This window comes from Giraffa tippelskirchi, chromosome 4, assembly GCF_054371585.1.
Source record: "Giraffa tippelskirchi isolate mGirTip1 chromosome 4, T2T-mGirTip1v1.2.pri, whole genome shotgun sequence".
Taxonomy (NCBI): Eukaryota; Metazoa; Chordata; class Mammalia; order Artiodactyla; family Giraffidae; genus Giraffa; species Giraffa tippelskirchi.
In genome coordinates, this window is record NC_137278.1 from 212,554,294 (window position 1) to 212,576,080 (window position 21,787).

At 59.1% G+C, this 21,787-nt stretch overlaps 1 protein-coding gene and 1 long non-coding RNA gene across 2 annotated transcripts in view; one reads left to right on the forward strand and one right to left on the reverse strand.

Moving 5' to 3' along the window:
- The window catches only part of SHANK3 (SH3 and multiple ankyrin repeat domains 3), a 47,532-nt gene extending 32,127 nt beyond the window's left edge, over window positions 1–15,405 (forward strand). Inside the window, exons 21-22 of the mRNA XM_081591138.1 lie at window positions 3,088–5,341; window positions 14,339–15,405. Coding sequence (XP_081447264.1) covers window positions 3,088–5,341; window positions 14,339–14,933 — 2,849 coding nt within the window. The 3' untranslated portion in view covers window positions 14,934–15,405. The remainder of the gene's footprint in view (window positions 1–3,087; window positions 5,342–14,338) is intronic.
- Window positions 15,406–19,837: 4,432 nt separating this feature from the next.
- LOC145545878 (uncharacterized) lies at window positions 19,838–21,740 on the reverse strand. Its single transcript, XR_014082267.1, has 3 exons — window positions 20,991–21,740; window positions 20,366–20,746; window positions 19,838–19,981 (listed from the first exon to the last, which is right to left on the reverse strand). It is a non-coding gene; the product is annotated as an uncharacterized LOC145545878 (long non-coding RNA).
- Window positions 21,741–21,787: the final 47 nt, after the last annotated feature.

A 21,787-nucleotide genomic window follows, 5' to 3' on the forward strand; every position in this document is an offset into this window, starting at 1 on the left:
ACACACTCTAAGCTGATGCTGGGCAGGGTCTGGGGACTCAGTTGGGGGAGGTGACATGTCTGCAGATAGCTCAGCGCAGCAGTTGCATGGTGGGTATGCAGGCATATTTACTAAGGAGGACCAGTCATGCTTGTGTGTCAAGGAAGGCTGGGAGTGTGTGTGTGGGCTCAGACATGCCGGACGCCTGGGGGTTTCTGGGAGATACTGGGATGAGTTGCTGACAGCAGTGGTCCTTCAGAGACTGCCGTGGTCATTTCTGTAGGTGGAAGGTTGGGGAAGAGGGCACATGAAACTGCAGCTATTTTGAAGGCAAGAAGCGCGTCCCCCTTACCTCCCTGGCCTAGGCCCTGGGCATTCTGTTTCCTCCTTACTCTCTGGATGCCCCACCAAATTAGGAGTGGTGTGCTTCCTCACACACCTTGCAGGCCTACCTGGCCAGGCCGCATTGTCTTGTGCCTCAGTCTCTGAAGACCACAGCTCGGGTCTCCCCTTGACCGCTTGCCCCAGCTTCACCCTCTGTTTACCCTCTAGTCCACCTCTCTGGCCAAAGCGGGCTTTCTGCAGAGCTGATGTCACCTCGCACCCTGGAGTTAACCCTCTGTGGCTCCGCGTCGCCTTGGGGCCCGAGGGCCCATCCTCTACTGCTCCACCTGGGGATGTCTGTCTCTGTCTCCTCTGACTTGTCTCCGGGACTCACTGTTATCCATCCACCCTCACTCTGGCTGGCTGACCTGTCCCTCAGCCCCACCCAGTCCCAGTACTGACCCCACAGGCCCAGATCTAAGTGCCTGTCCTTCAGGCCCCCAGTGGAGATCGCCAGCTTTTCCTTCCTGGACACTCCTGTGCTCAGTCCACAGGTAGCTCGTCTTTAATCCTCCATGCCCTAGCCTGCCACCTGTCACTCACCTGAATATTGATTGAGGTGTCAGACTCTGGGGCTCCTAACCCCTTGTCCTGTGTATGTGACCCTGGGCACACATCTCAATCCTTGAAATTCAAGGTCCTGATCCATAAACATGAGGACCATCTATACCTACCTCCTAAGGCCAATCTGAGGTTCACCCAGAGGGCTGTACTCACATGCTAATAGTAGCTGTAGGTCCTGCATCTTGAGGCTGGTGCACAAAAGTGCTGGAGAAATGCCCACTGTTACTATTTGGGCAGAGGGCCTCACCTGCTCTGCATCAGAACAGAGTACCATTTTCATCCCAAGGCAAGTGACTTGTCTTCACCCTCGGTTAGAACGTGGTGTGCCAAACCTCCTGCATCCTCCAGGAGCCCTAGCTTGTCCCGCGTGCCTCCAGCTTGTGCACAAGTTTGTGGGTGTTGAGCTGCGTTTATATGCCACATAAGAAATGTAGCGGGGAGGAGACCCAGGCCGAACCTGGCACAGAATCTGTGTCCAGCAGTGGGGGTGGAAGGCAGACCTAAAAATGATGATGGTGATGGTGATGACGATCTTAGCTGCCTTCCTGGGATGCTTCTGGGTGCTCAGCCCTGTGCTATAAGCTTTAAATGGCTCTGCGTCACACTTCAGTGGGAGGGATCAGGTCTCCAGAGATGAGGAAACTGAGGTGTCAGGTAAAGAAACATCAGACAGTAACTGGCAGAGCTGGAATTCAAGTCTTGTCGTACACAAAGGCCCCCCCCAGCCCCTTGCCGTGCTGTCATGCGGGACCCAGGCGGACAGTGCTGTGTGGGAGGACCGGTAGAGCACCGTGGCGGCCGGAGAGGGAGGTGGTTGGGGAACAGGCGGTCTGCATAAAAATGTGGCCAAGCGCTGAGCCAGGCCAGGTGTAGATTCCCAAGGAGTCTTCCCAAAGCCCTGGGTGTCAGCTCTGAGGAGCCACTCGGCCACTCTCCTTGGCTTGGGCCGTTTTACACCTGCAGCCTAACGGAGCACAGCGGCAGCACAGGTGCCCACACGGTGCACAGGGACGCTCAGGAGGTCCTGCCAGGTTCTAGCGAGGCGGCAGGACAGTGGGGGCCCTGAGGGCCCCAGCCCTGCTCTTGCACAGACCCTAATGACATCGGAGTGAGGCAGGAGGTAGGGTTCATTTTAACTCTGGGTTGTCCACCAGAGCACTGGGGCGTTGAGGGGCTCAGGGCCTGGCGTAGGGTCACACAGCCGGTAAGGAGTCAAACTGAAACGTGGGTCAGGTGCTCAGGCTGCCACTCACTGTAACCCTCCCTTCCTCCTCTGCCCGGCCTTCCCGAATTTCTGCCACTAGGGCTGTGGCAGTTCGTGGGGTCGCAGAGTTGGACATGACTTAGTGACTGAACAACAGCTAGGGCTATGGCAGTGACATCCTGGCAGCCACCCCCAGCCCAGTGCCCATTGGTCTCTAGGATGGAGCCTCTCTGGACCTGTCTCCCCACAGAGCGCCACTCACCGGGGCACCAGCTCTCTCCTGGCCACAGTCCTGCCGCCCCCTTGCTCACAGTGAAGCACTCCTGCTTGGCCGAGCCCCCCTTACCTCTAACCATCTCCCTTCCTCCAACCCCGGTTGCCACCAGGGCCTCCCAGTGACACCTGCTTATTCCACTGCTGGTGGCTCTGAGAGGAGGCCTTGCTCAGTCTTGGGCGGGAAGGCCTGCTCTGACCACCCCTCGCCCTTCTCTGCAGCTCCGTCCCCACCGCTGGGGTGGGGGCTGCTGTCTTTGGGCCCTCTCCATGGTCAGAGTTGGAGTCTTCTCTCAGAGCCTCTGCTGCTGGGCCCTCCTCTCAGCTGTATTTGAACCCATCCCTCTCCCCAGTCCGCAGGAGCCCTACCAACCCGACGCCCGGCTTGAGGTGCAGAGCCTGGCCTTCCGGGACCAGTCCAGACTGAGGACCTTGCTCAGACCCCCTGCCCTGGGCTCTCCGTGTCTCCCTCTGCTCTGTAACCCTAGTGCCCACGCCCGCCCTGACTCCATCCTCCGGCGGGCAGGCCAGCAGCTCTAGCAGATTTCGAAGATGCCTTTGCGTCCGGGACCTGGGCTGCCCCCGGGGGTGGGGGGAGGGCAGGCGCCCGGGTCCGGAGGGGCCTCCTCGCAGGCTCCGGCCCTTGGTGCTACGGCTGGGCTCACCAGGGCTTCTGTCTGCAGGGGAGGACGAGAAGCTGGCGTCCCTGCTGGAGGGGCGCTTCCCGAGGAGCACGTCGATGCAGGACTCGATGCGCGAGGGCCGTGGCATCCCGCCCCCTCCGCAGACCGCGCCGCCGCCCCCTCCCGCCCCCTACTACTTCGACTCTGGGCCGCCCCCCGCCTTCTCTCCACCGCCGCCTCCGGGCCGCGCCTACGACACCGTGCGCTCCAGCTTCAAACCCGGCCTGGAGGCGCGCCTGGGCGCGGGCGCCCCGGGCCTGTATGATTCCGGCGCGGCCCTGGGTCCGCTGCCTTACCCGGAGCGGCAGAAGCGCGCGCGCTCCATGATCATCCTGCAGGACTCGGCGCCCGAGGCGGCCGACGCCTCTCGGCCCCCGCCAGCGGCCACCCCGCCGGAACGCCCCAAGCGGCGGCCACGGCCGCCAGGCCCCGACAGCCCCTACGCCAACCTGGGCGCCTTCAGCGCCAGCCTCTTCGCGCCGTCCAAACCTCAGCGCCGCAAGAGCCCGCTGGTGAAGCAGCTGCAGGTGGAAGATGCGCAGGAGCGCGCGGCCCTGGCCGTGGGCAGCCCCGGCCCGGGCGTCGGCAGCTTCGCCAGGGAGCCCTCCCCGACGCACCGCGGGCCTCGGCCCAGTGGCCTCGACTACGGCCCGGGAGACGGCCCCGGGCTGGCGTATGGCGGCCCAGCCCCAAGCAAGGACCGGCGGCTGGAGGAGCGGCGGCGCTCCACGGTGTTCCTGTCTGTGGGCGCCATCGAGGGCAGCCCTCCGAGCGCGGACATGCCCTCCCTGCAGCCCTCCCGCTCCATCGACGAGCGGCTTCTGGGAACCGGCGCCACCACCACCGGCCGTGACCTGCTCCTGCCCTCCCCGGTCTCTGCTCTGAAGCCATTGGTCAGCGGCCCGAGCCTCGGGCCTTCCGGCTCCACTTTCATCCACCCGCTCACCGGCAAACCCCTGGACCCCAGCTCACCCTTGGCCCTGGCCCTGGCTGCTCGCGAGCGGGCTCTGGCCTCCCAGGCGCCCTCCCGGTCCCCTACGCCTGTGCATAGCCCCGACACCGACCGGCCTGGGCCCTTGTTTGTGGATGTGCAGGCTCGGGACTCGGAGCGGGGGCCTCTGGCCTCGCCAGCCTTCTCCCCCAGGAGCCCAGCCTGGGTTCCAGTGCCTGCGCGGAGGGAGCCCGAGAAGGCGCCGCGGGAGGAGCGCAAGTCCCCGGAGGACAAGAAGTCCATGATCCTCAGCGTCCTGGACACGTCCCTGCAGCGGCCCGCCGGCCTCATCGTGGTGCACGCCACCAGCAACGGGCACGAGCCTGGCGGGCTGGGGGCCGAAGAGCAGCGCCCTGGCACCCCGGAGCTGGCCCCAGCCCCCACTCAGTCCGCTGTGGTCGCAGAGCCCCTGCCGAGCCCCCGGGCCCAGCCCCCCGGCAGTGCCACCGCCGACTCCGGGCCAGGCCAGGGCAGCTCCGAGGAGGAGCCGGAGCTGGTATTCGCTGTGAACCTGCCGCCAGCCCAGCTGTCCTCCAGCGACGAGGAGACCAGAGAGGAGCTGGCCCGCATCGGACTCGTGCCGCCTCCTGAAGAGTTTGCCAACGGGGTCCTGCTGGCCACGCCACTCCCAGGCCCAGGCCCCTCGCCCACCACGGTGCCAGGCCCGGCCTCAGGGAAGCCGAGCAGCGAGCCGCCGCCCGCTCCGGAGTCTGCCGCGGATTCGGGGGTGGAGGAGGCCGACACGCGCAGCTCCAGCGACCCCCACCTGGAGACCACGAGCACCATCTCCACCGTGTCCAGCATGTCCACCCTGAGCTCGGAGAGCGGGGAACTCACGGACACCCACACCTCCTTCGCTGACGGACATACTTTTCTACTCGAGAAGCCACCAGTGCCTCCCAAGCCCAAGCTCAAGTCCCCGCTGGGGAAGGGGCCGGTGACCTTCAGGGACCCGCTGCTGAAGCAGTCCTCCGACAGTGAGCTCATGGCCCAGCAGCACCACGCCGCCACCGCCGGGCTGGCCTCTGCTGCCGGGCCTGCTCGCCCTCGCTACCTCTTCCAGAGAAGGTCCAAGCTGTGGGGGGATCCCGTCGAGAGCCGGGGGCTCCCTGGGCCCGAAGACGACAAGCCAACTGTGATCACTGAGCTCAGCTCCCGCCTGCAGCAGCTGAACAAAGACACCCGCTCCCTGGGGGAGGAGCCGGCCGGCGGCCTGGGCGGCCTGCTGGACCCCGCCAAGAAGTCTCCCATCGCGGCAGCTCGGTGAGCAGGGCAGCGTGGGGAGGGTCCCGTCCCCGTCCGCCCCGCCCCGTCCTCCTCCCGGCCCTCTGTGGCTCCGCTCCCCCTGCCGCCCATCCTGTCTCCTCTGTCACCTGTCCGTGCCACCCCGCCCTGTGCGCTGCTGTGTGCCCCTCTGTCCTGTATCTGGCCTTGTCTGTCTGGGACCCAGGGTTCTTTCAGGGACCTGAGATGTCAGGGGTTCTCTTCTCTGCCTCCCTGTTGGTGCTGGCAGTGAAGGCCGGCTGTGAGCGCCTCCACACCCTCCTGAGGCTCTGTGCCCCGGGGAATCCCCAAGCACGCTCACTCTCTCTCTTGACCATAGGTGCCTCTACCATTAAGGGTCCTTCTGTGGTCCACTCTAAAGTTGCCGCTGCCCCCCACCCCCAGCTGTTTGACTTCTTGGTGCCCTGTGCAAACCACTACCCACCCCCTCATCCTCTCGGTGGCCGTGTGGCTGTCCCATGCAGTTGGTACCATCTTTCCTCACTTCCTTCTGAAACTTAAGAGTACACTGGATCCTTTTCCTCCTAAGGCCCACCACCAATTTCCTGTTTTCTGCCCCAGAAACATTTCTGTCTCTCAGCACTGCCTCAGAGTCCCTCAAATACCGATTCCTGTGCGTGATTTTCAGAGTGCATTAAGAAGCCATTGTTAGACGGAAAGCATACTCTCTCTCTGCACCTCCATCTGCTTCTTCCCAGTACCTTACCCATTCCTTTGGCCTCCCCGCCCATCGCTCCCACAAGGTGGGGACTTAAGAGAGGCCGCGTGGTGCTCTGGAAGTGGGGGAGTGGCTGGGTGCCACTCTGGCTCGGAGTCTGCTGCCACACCCTCTGGGCTCATCCCTTGGCTCTTCCCTTGAGGACCTCATTCCCAGGAGTCTGCCCCGGAGAGGACCTCCTTGGGCCTGTGGGCTCCATGGATGCTGGTAGGAGAGCTGGTTTCTGCTCACAGTGCTGGTCTGAGTCAGAGCTGGTCACCCCCTGGTCAGTTCTTGTCTGCTTTTGGCTTCTGCGCCCTGGTGGCTCTCCCCCACTTCTAGCTTTGTGGTATCACGTGAGGTACCACCTCCTGACTCCTCCTTCTTGCCACCATGTGACCAACCTAGTGAGTCTTTCCTGCCAGCCTTGGAGGGCAGAGTTCACGAAGCGTTGAGGGGATCCAGGTCTTACTCACATGGGCTTGTCCAATTTACTTTTTTCCCAGCTAAGGACTCAAAAGATAGGTGGGGGCTTGGGACACTAGTGAGGCTTTTACTAAGTGGTTTGGGGAGCTGCCCTCCAGTCCTGTCATCCCAGGCTGGCTCTGGGGCCCTCCCCACTTTCCACCTCTTCCAACTCCCAGTTGAATGTGAAAGCCTTATTCCTACCAGGGCAAGGTTTCAAGTGCCCTTAGAGAGGGTGTTAGGGGTGTGGCCAGGGGTTTCCAGTTGGAGTGAGCAGCCTAGGCCTCTCAGGAACAGACCCCTGAAGGTGGGGTTCCCCGATGCAGCCTGGACCAGCCCCCATCTTCTCTCTGCTCCTCCTCCCTCCACTTCTTTGTGCCCCTTGGTCCTGATGAAAATTAAGGCCATTGACTGCGGGAAGCACCATGCCTGGCACAGTGCAGGCCTTAATAAAACATCTGCCAAATGCAAGTGCTGTCTTTTGTGATCTGAGGTCTAGGCAGGCAGCTTAGGACAGATGCCACAGAAGGACAGACACTTGGTGGAGGTTTGCTGACTGTTGAGACCCAGAGCTGCACTCAGGGCAGCCCAGGTCCCATCTTCGCTCCGCGGGCTCCCGTGGGGCTGAAGGAGGTGGTCTCTCAGCTGAACTCCCTGCCATGTCTCCCATGGTCATCTTTAGCATTTCCCATTTGTCGTGTTAAGGTTCTTTTCGTCCAGTGGCTCCAGGTTGCATCAGGACCTGTGTGTGTTTCCTTTCTTGGATGTGGGGGTCGGGGCAAGGCCAGCAGTTCTAGCTTTTATATTCCATCTGCTCTGCAGGCCCACTCTGATCTGCAGAGTGAGCCTCTTTCCCTCAGGAGTTCCTGCAAAATCCCAGGCTCCAACTGGCTTCATGTGGGTCCCCTGTGTCCCCTGAAATGGTCACTCAAGTCAGGGAGACATAGGGCTGCTATTGGCCAGGCCCGCGTCATCTGCTGTCTTAGGAGTCAGGGCTTGTGGTCAGCCCAGTTACTGGACAGGTGCTAAAGTGGGGGGAGGGGGTGGTATCCAAAGGGGACTCGGGTGGTATTCCCAGAGGTACCAGGTGCTAGCGAGCCTACAACAGGAGACTCCCTCGTGCCATGGCATTCATCAGCTTTGGCAACTCAGTTTGTGCCCTGACGTCGGCCTGGGTGAGGTGGCCCTGGATATCAGCCCTCAGCAGATTGCATCTGAGTTTCTAGTCTTGGACAAACCACTTAGCCTCAGTGAACCTCAGTCCCTCCCTTGTGAATAGTGAGGGTGACCGGGCACTCTGCCAGGCCAGCAGGTGGCCTCGTAGAGCCCTTATGGGGAGTAAGCACGCCCTGCGCTGGAGGAGACCAAGTCGTGTTACTTCGTCTTCGCCGCCCTTCTGTTAGGTGGATAATAATGTAACTTCCATTTTCCAGACAATACAACTGAGGTTCTAAGGAGGCCCGTTCCATCCAGTAATGGTGGCATCTGACCTCAAGCCCTGCTCTTTGTCCACTATGATCTGGAGTCTCTGTCATTAAACCCGTTCTGGTGACAGACACGGTGTTAATGTGCAGTAATTTCCCGCACATTCCCGGATGTCTGACTCTAGGTGAGTGACCGCATAATCGTGGTTATCTGGGCCACTAAGACCTTTTCTGTACAGTTCTTTGTATTCTTGCCTTGTCACCTGGCGCCAGACATCCTGGAGTGTGAAGTCAAGCGGGCCTTAGGAAGCATTAGTATAAACAAAGCTAGTGGAGGTGATAGAATTCCAGCTGAGCTGTTTCAAATCCTAAAAGATAATGCTGTGAAAGTGCTGCACTCACTATGCCAGCAAATTTGGAAAACTCAGCAGTGGCCACCAGACTGGAAGAGGTCAGTTTTCATTCCAATCCCAAAGAAGGGCAATGCCAAAGAATCTTCAAACTACGGTACAGTTGTACGCATTTCACATGCTAGCAAGGTAATGCTCAAAATCATTCAAGCTAGGCTTCAACAGTATGTGAACCGAGAACTTCTAGATGTTCAGACTGGATTTAGAAAAAGCAGAGGAACCAGAGATCAAATTACAAATATCCATTGGATAATAGAGAAAGCAAGGGAATTCCAAAAAACTGTCTACTTCTGCTTCATTGTCTACGCTAAAGCCTTTGACTGTGTGAATCAAAACAAACCATGGTAAATTCTTAAAAGAGATGGGAATACCAGATTACCTTACCTGTCTCCTGAGAAACCTGTATGCAGGTCAAGAAGCAGCAGTTAGAACCGGACATGGAACAACAGACTGGTTCCAAATTGGGAAAGGAGTACGTCAAGGCTGTGTATTGTCACCCTGCATATTTAACTTATATGCAGAGTACATCATGAGAAAAGCTGGGCTGGAGGAAGCACAAGCTGGAATCAAGATTGCCGGGAGAACTATCAACAACCTCAGACAGGCAGATGATACCACCCTAATGGCAGAAAGCAAAGTGGAGCTAAAGAGCCTCTTGATGAAAGTGAAAGAGGAGAGTGAAAAAGCTGGCTTAAGACTCAACATTCAAAAAATGAAGATCATGGCATCCATTCCCATCACTTCATGGCAAATAGATACAGAAAAATGGAAACAGTGATAGATTTTCTTTTGTTGGGCTTCAAAATCACTGTGGATGGTGACTGCAGCCATGAAATTAAAAGATACTTGCTCCTTGGAAGGAAAGCTATGACCAGCCTAGACAGCGTATGAAAAAGCAGAGACATCACTTGGCTGACAAAGGTCCATATAATCAAAGCTATGGTTTTTCCAGTAGTCATATACGGATGCAAGGGTTGAATCATAAAGAAGGCTGAGCACCAAAGAATTGATGCTTTCAAACTGTGTTGCTGGAGAAGACTCTTGAGAGTCCCTTGGACTGCAAGGAGATCAAACCAGTCAATCCTAAAGGAAATCACCCTGAACATTCATTGCAAGGACTGATGCTGAAGCTGAAGCTCCCATACTTTGGCCACCAGATGCGAAGAGCCACCTCACTCACTGGAAAGACCCTGATGCTGGGAAGGATTGAGGACAGGAGAATAAGTGGGTGAGAGAGAATGAGATGGTTGGATGGCATCACCAACTCAATGGACATGAGTTTGAGCCAACTCCAGGAGATGGTGAAGGACAGGGAAGCCTGGCGTGCTGCAGTCCATGGGGTCACAACTGAACAACAATTTCCCTCGTGCAGAAATGCACGTGTGTTCGTTCTATAGACCCAAACCTTTGTTTATCAGCTGGTGTATAACAAACAGCACATAGATTCTGAAGTCACTATGGTTGAGCCTAGTCAGTGCCACCTGGCAGGCCCAGTGGCCTTAACCCCTTGTGTGCCCCGCCCTTCCTCCCCCACTTCCCTCTGCGTTCCCTTCTGCTCCTGTTTACACTTCCTTCCTTCCTCCTGTGCTCTCCTCCTTGCCCTCAGCCCTGGGTGAACCCACGGCCTTCTGGAGCGGGCCCCAGTGCCCCAGTGCCTTGCCTTCTGCTTGCGGCCACTGGCAGGAGGCCAAGCAGGAGATGCTGTGGCCACATGCAGTGAGCCCCCCGTGTGGCCAGCAGTGGCTGTTTTGCCTGTTGGGGCTGCTGGGCAGCTCTTGCTTTGCAGCTAACAGTGGCTAGAGTGTGGCCCTCATTTCTCACGTAGTGACAAAACTGCTACTGACACATCTGAGTTTACCTGGAAAGATTCATGGTGAAATAGCTTTGGAAACAAAGTTGACAAGGTTTCTTCTCAGCAGTACTTCTCAGAACTTCTGATGTGCAGTGTGCTGTGGTCTCAACCGTTTCTTTAGGAGATCCCTAGTTATCATCCCACAGAAGACGCACGTTTCTGCTATGATGGAGAAACCCTGCCCTGGGGACCTGCTGTGAGCCCTGTCCTGCTAGCATCCAGGAATCCGGCTAGAGTCTTACGTGACTGCAGGTGCCTCAAGGCCAACAGGACCTGCTCTTTTGAAATTGGACCTGTTGTGTGCCGGCCAGTGCAGGACACAGGGGCCAGGATGTGCTCTGTCCTTGAGGAGGTCCTCACAGGTTGGGGACCTGTGAGGTGTGTTTGCAGGAGATGTGATCAGGGCCTCAGGAGCCATGAACTCCACTGGAGGAGTGGGAAGGGGTCACAGAGGAGGGGCCTAGGGGCATCTGGAGTGTGCCAAGGTTGGAGCTGTGAACTGGTGCGGGCAGTGAGTGAGGCACTGACGCCAGAGAGGGCGCAGCGTGGTGCTCACAGCCTGTACCGTTCGTGCTCCTGTTGAGGGTCACTTCCCTCTAGGAGGCTCTTAAATTGCGGGAGGCCACAGGCCTAGACCTGCCCTGCATGAGTGTAGCGGCAGAAAGTTCCAGGCAGAGGCCAGGGCTGGGGTGGGCTTTCTCTTGCCTGTTGGCGCCATGGGTTGACAGGCAGTCAAGCCCGAGAGTAACACATCACGTTGCTCTTGTTTTATAGCATTTTTTCCCCCATGTATATGGTGTTCCTGGCTTTGAGCTAGGCACCAGGAGTCAAGGATAACAATTAGGAAGCCAGGCAAGAGGTCCCGAGAAAGACCAGGAAAGGTCTGGAATCAGAGGTAGCTGGGGGATGAGGAGAAAGGCCTGGGTTAATGCTGGGAGTTGGTGACGTATGAGCCATGCGGGTGAAGAGATGCAGCAGCTGATGGGGGCTCCAAGGCCTCTGGTGCGAGAGGGGCTGGGGGAGGAGAGCATGTGTGCAGACCCCAGCAGAGGTCTGGGGCTCAGGAGAGACTGGCTTGGCCTGACATGTGGCAGTCATGGACACACTGGTTACAGCAAAGGGTGGAAGTGGATGACGTGGCCTGGGAGAAAGTGCGAACTAACTGGGGGCCTCATCCAGAAAGGAAGGGGAGGGGAAGGGCACTTAAGAGGGAAACCGGTGGACAGGTCAGCAGGGGGATTCTGGTGACATCCTTGGAAACTGCAGGGGCTGGGGAAGGGGAGGGACGCACGACACCAGACCTCACTGGTCCAGGAGGCAGAAGTGAGCCAGATGGTACAAGACTCACGCTGGTGGGAAGGTTGTTGAGGACTGGAGCCTGGCTAAGCTGTCTGGAGAAAGAGCAGAAGGCATCCAGGGGTGCAGGTGCCTAGTGAGGTACACGTGTTAGAGACTGTGTGTCCCGGAAGCGCTCTGGGAGGCTGGGGGGCTGTGACTTGGCTGTACCATGGTCAGGGCCTGGCTGGGAGGTCATCGGAACGCTGAGAGGTGACGGACGGTGACGGCTGTGCAGAGGTGGTGTGGAAACGGGGACTTGACCAGGGACACCCCGGGGGTCCTGGCCTGGGACAATGTGGGCAGTTCCCTGTTCCTGAGAGGAAGGGGAGGAGGAGCACACCCCCAGGCATGGCATCCCTGGACACTTCCTGCCAGGCCCTAGGGCCTCGGGGGGACAGCCGTCGGCGTGTGACGAGCCCCCTCTCCCGCACTCCAGGGGATCGTGGCCCTGCAGTCCCTCACTCACAGCACCTCCTGGCACCAGCCCTAGCCTCTGGCAGGTGCCCCGCTCCACACCCAGGATCTCCCCTTGGCAGGGTCTCCCTGGCGCTTCTGAGCCAGTGCGCCCTCATCCTTGGCCTTCAGCTTACCTCCTGCCAGGGCTCCTGACCCCACTCCAGGAGACACCTGGAGAACTCCAGCCACACAGGACTCCATCCTGAGATGCAGGTCCCCAGGCCAGGGTGGGATGTGGGAGGGCCTGGGTGCGGGGGACGGGAGTGCTGTCCCCAGCACCGCTCCCTTGCCCTTCCCTAGCAATCTCGACCACTTGGACTCCCTCCAGCCCCTTGGTGTCCTCCCCCACCCTCCACTGCCGCCCTGCTTTGCTCCGAAATCCAGGTGGTACCACGGAGGCCAGATGTGGGAGAGAAGAGGGTTTCTTCTGATGATCGATGCCGGTCCCTGAGCCCATCACCCAGGTGCTCTTGGAGCCCCTCTCTGCTGGGGTGGGGAGAGCATGGTCTGGCCTCTTCAAGAGGCTCTGCTCTGGATCTGAGCAACTGGGCGAGGCAGCAGGGACAGAGGCTGAGGACAGGGAGCCAGGCAGCGGAAACCAGGTCGAGTAAGACAGAGCTGGATCTCTTGGGAGAGGCTGACCTTGCACCGGTGAGAGAGGAAAAGACAAGACCTGCTTTTAGGGGAGGAGTGATGCTCAGGATGCCCCATGCGATGTGGGGCAGGCGCCAGTCAGGATGGCTCAAAAGTGAGGAAACCCAGGGGGGAGGGGTCCTTAGCCCAGTTCAGGCAAGGGCAGAGACAGGGAGGTGGGCTGGCAGCTGGAGAGAAGCCCTTAGGCCAGCAACAGCACAAGGGGTCACAAAGCACCCCCAAGTGCCAGGTGTCTGCTGAGCGCCTGCCACACAAGGTTCTGAGTAAAGCCTGTGGATGAGGGCCACAAAATGGAGAACAGGTCACAGGCAGACCAGAAGCCCACCCAGATCTGCCCACGTCAGGCCTGCACTTCCCCTCGCCCTGCAGCTCCAGCGTGCTCCCTCCCATTGCACCCGGCCCACTGCGTCTGAGTGCCTCCCTCCCTGGGTGTCTGGCCAGCCAGCGGCCCCCGCACCTGGCTGCGCACTGTGGTCGCACCTGGCTGCGCACTGTGGTCGTGCCTGCCCCGGGCGGCCGGCCGCTAACTCTCTCTCTCATTGCTCTCTCCTGCCCATCTGCATGTGGCTGCTCTGTCTAGCTGCGCGGTGGTCCTGAGCGCCGGCTGTGTAAGTGAGCATGCACATCCCATGCCTCTCACCGTCCGTGCGCTGCCCGCCTGGATCTCTGCTGTGCTTGGCCTCGTGGGGCTTCGGTGCCACTGCCGGCCCCCCGAGGCTTCCCTCGGCCACAGCAGGGGATAGGGAGAGAAACGGGGCGGAGGGGGTGATGTGGGATACAGGAGTGGGTTTTCTCTGGAGGAGTCCTCCCCATCGGGCCTCCCACCGCGGCCATGCTGGGGGGTGGAGGGGCTGCAGGCCTGGGTCCTGCCAGGTGATGCTGGGAAGTGAAGGCCATGTGCGTGTGTGTGTGTGTGTGTGTGTGAGTGTGTGCTGCTTGTCACTGTCATGGGCAGGCCGCTGCCACTCCTGCCACTGCTGCTGCATGTATGTAACATACGTGGCTGCTGCTGCTACGTGCTTTCCCGTGCAGCGAGGCTGCGTGTCATGGGTGCACCGCGGCCTCACGCCTGTCCTGCACGCGCTGCTGCTCTGTGAGGGTGTGAAGGCCGCCCGGTGTCTGTTGCAGACCTCATGGACTGTTCAGTCTTGTGCTGCCACCAGCCTTTATCACGACTCAGCCAGCCCTGCAGCCAGCCCGGGTCTTTCTGGGTCTCAGGATAACAGAGGGGGAAGTGGTGAGGGGCATTGCCAGTCCTACTCTCTGGGGTATGGGTGGATGGGGTGGTGTCCAGAGCCCGTGTCTCAGGCTGTCAGAAATGGGGGGGTCAGCCCTTTGCCCCAGAGGCTGTCTTTGCTCAGGCAGCCTGCTCTCTGAGCCCCCATGGAGTAGAGGGGGCCAGGGCTTTTACTCCCTTCAGTCTAGGGCTCCCCGTTCCCCAGCAGGGCACTGACTCTGACTTGGGGCCAGGTCAGAGTAACCACAGGATCCTATCCTTCTTTCTCCCTCTGGCCCTAAGGCTACCCACCGCCCCCCCCCCCGACCCCCCGCCACGAGTCCCAGCACCGCCCCCCCATCCCCGCCCCCAGCGTTCTCCCGGCCGCTGGCCCCGCGCCCCTCCGCCCGGCCCCATCTTGCCTGGTACCCCTCACCTGGCCTTGACCCCCTCTCCCTCCGCAGGCTCTTCAGCAGCCTCGGTGAGCTGAGCACCATCTCAGCGCAGCAGCGCAGCCCTGGGGGCCCGGGCGGCGGGGCCTCCTACCCGGTGCGGCCCGGCGGCCGCTACCCTGTGGCGCGGCGCGCCCCGAGCCCAGTGAAGCCCGCGTCGCTGGAGCGGGTGGAGGGGCTGGGGGCGGGGGCGGGGGGCGCGGGGCGGCCCTTCGGCCTCACGCCCCCCACCATCCTCAAGTCGTCCAGCCTCTCCATCCCGCATGAGCCGAAGGAGGTGCGGTTTGTGGTGCGCAGCGTGAGCGCACGCAGCCGCTCGCCCTCGCCTTCGCCGCTGCCCTCGCCAGCGCCCGGCCCGGGCTCCGGGGCCCCCAGCCCCCGCCGGCCCTTCCAGCAAAAGCCCCTGCAACTCTGGAGCAAGTTCGACGTGGGCGACTGGCTGGAGAGCATCCACTTGGGCGAACACCGCGACCGCTTCGAGGACCACGAGATCGAGGGCGCGCACCTGCCGGCGCTCACCAAGGACGACTTCGTGGAGCTGGGCGTCACGCGCGTGGGCCACCGCATGAACATCGAGCGCGCGCTCAGGCAGCTGGACGGCAGCTGACGCCCCCCGCCCCCTCCCCACGCCCCGGCCGCGCCCTGCGGGCAGGGCCCCACCTCCGCCCCCGGGCTGCGGGCTCGGCCCACTCCCCAGCCCCCACCCTAACGGCGCCCGGGCCAGGAATGTTGCATGAATCGTCCTGTTCGCTGTAGCTCGGAGACTTGCCCTGTACATTGCTTAGCGCCCTCCCAGGCCGTCGAGCCCCACCCAGCACACGGTCAGGAAGGGCGCGGGCCGTGGGGGGGCTGGAGCGGGAGGGGGTCGGGGGCGGGGTGCTCCAGCCTGACCATCTCCCGCTGAGCTCCTGGTGGCTACCTTCCCAGAGGGGGTAACCTAGTCCAGCATGCGAGGTCAAGACACACCTTGGTGACTCGGGGGGAGGGGGGAGACATTGGGGTTCTCGGTTGGGGGCCAAGGAGCCCCCTGTTTTGCATATTTTAATCCACTCTATATTTGGAACAAGAAAAGGAACAAATATCTCTGTCCTTAATAGCTTCCCTTCCCCTCCCCTCCAGCCCCCGGTTCCGCTGCGGCTGCCCAGTCTTCCATCTCTGGCCCCTCAACTGCCACTGCCACCCCACATGGGGCAGGGGACGCTCCAGCTGGTCTGGGGTTGGCCAGGGTCCTCGTACCCGCCCCGGGGCCCTGCTGGGCCCCCTCCCCTCGCTGAGCTATGGTGTTCCCCACCGACCCTTCAGGTGCTGCGTGGAGGAGGGGCGGCGGGCGGCGACTCCCGTGGGCGCTTGCACAGTCACGCGGCCTGGGACCCGGGAGAGCCGGCCCGGGTGGGTGTGGGCGCAGGGCCCTGGCACCTGCCCCCGGCCGTCTCCCTCACAGGGTCCCCCCATCGGGGGTCTGGCCTCCTCTCCACGCTGCTGGGCGACTACAGCAGAGACGCCTCCCGGCCTCGGACCTGAAGCCGCCAGTTCCGCCCTGTGTGTGTGTGCGCACGTGTGCGAGTGTGTGAAACTCGGGGTGCGACTGAGTGCGTTGGAGCCCCTTGTGTGCCTGACTGGAGGGTGGTCCCAGGGGGCCACTCTGGACTAGTGTGGGGGCTTCGGAAGCTTGCCCAGGGTGCGTGCATGGGTGTGTGCCTGTGAAAGCACCCCGTCTCCACTTCCAAAGAAAGTCAAGAGGTCGTCTTGCACCCTGGGACCTGCTGTTTGCCCAGCTTGTCCCTCCAGAGCCTCGCGGAGCCCGAGTGGGCCTTCTTGGTGAAGCCTTGCTGCTTGGGAGAGGCCCCCGAGGGCCCTTGGAGGCAGTGCTCCACCCCAGCTGGGCTTCTAGGGGGGATCATAGGGGCACCCCTAGAGTCAGGCCACTGCGAGCCTTGTGGGGAGGCAAAGACCCCAGTGGGCACCCCAGCCCCCCTTACTGTGACTCCTCACACTCAGCAATGACCTGTGGGCTGGGGGGCCCGGGACGTTTTTAAACCTAGGGTTTGGAGTCTGGACTCAGCTCCATTCGCGTCACTCACGAGTTTCTGTTTATATTTCTAGCTTTTTTTAATAAAAATTAAAAAACCCAGAAAACAGAAGTTTTCACAGCCCAGGGGCTTGGCACGCCGGTCTGTGCCCACCCTCCCCGCCCCGGCCCACCGGCCCCATTCCCTGGGCAGATTCACACCCAGTAATCCTTTCACCACCAGACCAGGTCACACGCACAGCAGCAGTCACTGTAACAGACTGCCACGTACACACGCGTCTCACTCCCCTGTGGGTTTCGGTTCCGTTCAGTTTGGGTTTTTAACTTTACAGGGTCAGTTCTGCTTCGCCCCTCCTTTTGTACGGAGCTCCACCGGGGGGGGTTTCTCCCCTTGCTCCAGCCCCGAGGCCTCCTGACCCTGACGTTGTGATACACCCCACAGAGATCTATGTTTCTTATATTATTATTATTGATAATAATTATAATATTATTATGTAATAAATTTATAAGAAATGAAGCCATTTCTCAGTTGCCTGCTTGAGGAGATGCTGGAAGCACAGACTCTGCCCTCCTTTGAACAGGTCACACAAGCCTCCCTGTCCCTCAGCAGGCATTCGGCTGCCTGTACTGATGACCTGCAGATCCTGTCTCTGACCCGATCTCTTTGCTGACCTCCATGCCCACGTGCCTGGCTTCTTTGTGCCTCACTCTCTCTGAGTCGTGCTGGACCTGAGCCCATGCTTCCTGAACTGGAAGCTTCTCTTTCTCCTCACCAGCCCAGTGAATGACCTCTCCTGAGCTAGAAGTCTGGTTATCCTCCGTGGCCTCTGTCCACTTTTCTCGCTACTGTCCAGGTGTCCCTAAAGCCTGCTGCTCCTGTCTTTGAACCCTCTCCTGTGTACCTGTGTTCTCCTGCCCCAACAGCTTCTGCCCAAGCTCAGATCTTCTCCCCTTGAGCCAGCTGCCATCAGCCATTGATGTGGCACACCCTGTATGGGACCTGGTGGGGAGGGCAGTAGCTCCCAGGAAGGGCAGGGGCACCTCAAAGAGTGAAGGGGGAGGTGTAGTGAGGCGAGTGGACAGAAGAGACCCAGAGGGAGCTGTGAAAGGGGGAGACTACGTGACTGAGGTCTGCCAGAGGGCCAGAAGCCGCGGAGGTGGGCCGTCAGACTGGCTGGGCACGGAACCTGGTGGGGTTCCAGGCGGACAGTGCGTGCAGAGCCGCTCCACGCTGGGTCAGGGCGGAGTGTGAACATCACGCGTGGCAGATGTAGACTTCAACTCAGGATGGGGCCGGGTGATGCCTCCAGGGAAGCGAGAAGATCCCAGGAAGGATAAGAACGGTGGGCAGAGTGAAGCCTTGTGTGCAGAAGCGGGGTGGACTCGGGTGTCTTCACGCAGGGTGGGCAGGAGGGCAGAGCAACTCTGAGAAGCAGGTGGGCGTCTGGAAGGCCTGCTCAGGAAGGCGAGGGCCCCTGTGAGGCTGAGACGGTGACCGCTGGCAGTGGGACCCTGAGAGAGGCTTGCTATCTGTCTAGAAAGCCCCACAATTTCTAATTTTCATATTTTCAAGTTTTTGGCTTCGTTTTCAAGTTGGAAACTGTGGTTGTCCCACAGAAGAGGCCTAGAAGGAAGTGGGGGACCTGGGAGGGTCCGAATGTGGAGGCAGAGGGGGGGTCTCTGACTCCCCCAATTCCGAGCGCTGTGGCAGTGGGGGGTCGGTCTCCTCTGAGCTGCACGTGGAACCCTGGGTCCGGCTGGACCTGGGCCCGGAACTTGGGGCCAGTCCAGCAAGCACGGCAGTGGGAGCGCGGCGTGGAAACGGCATTGCCACACCGGCCCCGGTCCTGGGGAGAAGACACTTCAGTGCCTCCGAAAATGAGTCAGAACCTTCAAGGCCTGGACTTGGCGAGAGAAGCCTTGGTTAGAGAAGCAGATGGTGGGATGGCAGAGGGTCGCAGCGCTGAGTGAGCTGCAGCCTCCCAGCGCCTCTGGGCAGACACTTTCTCACTCAGGGCGGTGGACTCCCTGCCTCCTTCTGCCCCCTCACGACCTCAGAAGGTCCCAGCTTTATCCCCTCAGGGGCCCTAAGCATCTCACCAGCATTCTCTCTGCAGCCTGGAGCAGAGAGCGCTTTGCGGGTGGCCTATGGCTCCAACCCTCCCTCACCGCTGACCACCCTCCGGGTCCTGTGGGCAACTCTGGGCACTGAGGCTGGGTGGATGAGGAAGGTCCTGCACTGCAGGAAGAACAATATGCTGGAGGATAACAGAGGGTGGGTGGGAGTTAGCAGGATGGGAGAAGTGAGGCGGGGCAGGCGGGAGCCGGCTAGGGCTGGGCTGGGGGTGGGCACAGGAAGGCCCAGGTTGGGGGGTGCAGAGAGAGCCAGGGCGGGAAGGAGGCTGGGGAAGCTAGAGGGGCTCGTGGGGCTGGGGAGGGTGGGACTCGAGAATAGGGAGAAGGAGCCTCAGGTTGGGGGGTACTCCTTGTCCTGCCCCCCGTGCTGGGAGCTCCACCTTGGCCTGAGCCAAGCTGCCAGGAGCCACTGAGACCCCATCCTGTGGTCCCAGAAGCCTAACTGTCCCATACCTTCCTGTCTCTCCTTTGCTCCTCAGAACAGTGTGGAGAAAGCACTCTTTGGTTAGATTTAATGACACAACTAAACCTGCTGGTCTGTATGTCTGACACTCAACGTCTAAGTGTGGCTGCGAGCAGGGACTAGAACCTGTTTACAGGTCAAAAGTGGCTGCAGAGTCACACAATAGTTCTCTTCTAAAATCTAGACACTGGATCTGCAAACTTTGTTATTGCATAACCCCTAAATGTTTTGAAAATCTGGGTATCCCTTTCCGTTTTGAAGCTTTTATCTTACATTTTCATCTTATATTTTAAAAAGCTTGCAAACAAGCTTGCAAACGTTACGATTTCCAGAAAATTGTACATATTAACATTTAAATTAAACAGTTACATCATTCTGTTACATGATTCACATGCATCTAAATACCATTTCTATTTTATGCCCAACAAAATTCTGTAAAAACACCTGGATAATCTTTAACAGTCAAAACTGTAACATCACTTATTGAATTCCTCCTGCCATTTCTTGAACTATATTTTAAACGTCTTTTTTGATTACTTTATCAGGCACAATCTGCTACTGAGTTAAAATAAGCAAGTTCTCAGGTAGGTGAAATAGGACCTTGCAGACCTTCAGATAGAGGAGGTGAGGCCACCTGCGATGAGAGCGAGCGAGAAAGAGACCTTGGAGACTGATGTACGGGAGACGGTCCTCCTGAAACTCAAGTGGCAGAAACACGTCCTGTGACACTCAGGTGTGGGAAGTTAGGGACCCCTAACAGACACGGCACCTAAGAGCCCTGAAACCGACGGAGGGGAGACAAGTCCCCCTTACACTCAGGGTGAGGAGAAGGAGACTTCTGACATGCAGCAGCAGAGGTAAAAATCTTGTGACACTCAAATAGTTGATTCTCTTGAGATCCAATTGCGTTTTTATCAGGGAAATAAAACCTCTTGCCCGACAGGAAGGGAAATAATGAAATGCTGAACTCAAGGAAGGAAGTGAAATCACCCTGCTCCTCACCAGGGGGATCCGTCCTTGTCACTTCCTAGTAAATAAAGATGGAAGGCGTGTCCTGGCTTTGCAACAAGAGAGACAAGACCTGCTGAGCTGCAGGGAGAGTAGATGTGGGGACAGTCATGTAGGGAAAATGGTGACTTCCTGACAATGAAGTGCATGAGAGGGTGTCTCTGGACTGGAGAGGAAGTGGGACGTGCTGACAATTAGAGACGGCGACGCCTGATACCCAGGGTGAGGGGGGCTCAGACAGGAAGATGAGACGTGCTTGTGCTACAGCAGGAGACGGGAGACCCCTTGGCCACTCAGAGAGAAGAGGCAGGACCTCCAGATACAGAGCAGAAGAGACGAGGCGTGTCAGGAAGGGCAGAGAAAGACTTCAGACGGGGTTGAGGTGGGAGATTCGGACACTCACGTAGGGGACGGGAGGCCCGTGATGCTCAAGTGGAGAAGATGAAAGCTCTCGATTCCGACAGGGAGACCAGGACCTCCTCCAGCAGGAGCCCGGAGACCGCCTGGCAGTCAGCTGGGGGCGCGAGAACCCCTGCACTTCAGTTGTCAGTTGGAGCCGCAGAGCACTCACCGAGGTGGGAGGCAACCTCCTGACGCTCAGAGGGTGTGAGACCTTTCGGTTCTCGGGTAGAGAAGATGGGACAAAGCCACTCTCACGTCCGAGGTCTTTGGCCCTGAGCCGGAAGAAAGAGAGATCCTCACAGTCAGGGGGAGGAGATGATAGCTTCCATCAGGAAGTAAGATAGATGCGACCTACTGGATGTTCAGTTGAGGGGGATGTGACCTGAAAGTTGCATGAGATGAGAAATTCAGTTAGTTCAGCCACTCAGTCGTGTCTGACTCTTTGCGACCCCAGGGACTGCAGCACGCCAGGCTTCCCTGTCCATCACCAACTCCTGGAGCTTGCTCAAACTCATGTCCATCAGGTTGGTGATGCCATCCACCCGTCTCAAAATTAGGACATTCAGTTAGAGAAGATGCTCAGGTAGAAGAAGTGAGGTCATCTGACTCTCTGAACTGCATTGTACCTGGAAAGAGGACAGGAGGTGTCCTGACACTTGGGTAGGAGAGGTAGGTGGTGCCTGGTGACCCTCATATAGGTAAGGAGTGACTCCTTGACTTTCAGATAGGCCAGCTGAGACCTTGTGCTCAGGTACAGGTGCTAAGACTCCTCCTTCAGCAGGTAGAGATGTGACCTCATCACACTCTTGCAGGGAAGGTAAAACTTTTTAACATCCAGGTAGGTGAGGTGAGCATTTTTCTGTTCTGGGATACGAGATGCTGTCTCCTGACAATCAGAAGAAGCATTATTTCATGACATTCAGGTAACTGCGCTGAGAATTCCTGACACTGAAGTACAGAAGACAATTTTCTGCTTCGTGTAGGTCCCAGAAAGGAGATCTGGAGATATCCAGGTAGAAGATATGGGACCTTGTGGACAGAAAAGTAGGCTTCATAGTTCTAAGCTAGGGAAAGTCAAAATGGTCTTCAGCAAATGTGCTGAGAGCACACCCTTGGAAGAGGAAAAGAGTTTGCCTCCTGCAAGGTTAAGGGTCTGTCAGTCTGTAGAGCCCGACTCCCTTGAGCTTCTGACGTGTTGGACCGTCTTCTCACAGAGGGGCTAAGCTGCCCCGCGGTCTGTGAGTCGGAATGGGACCGTGGTTACAGTTTGCGTGAGGGCTGGGGGAGGTTGTGCAAGATGTTGGGAAGTCGCTTCAGCGTGAACCGCTTGGGCTGAAGTGCTCCCGCCTGGCCTGATTTCTGGAGGGTGTGTGTGTGGGGGGTGGGACGTCACCCTGCTGATTGGTCGGAAGGCCATGAAGCT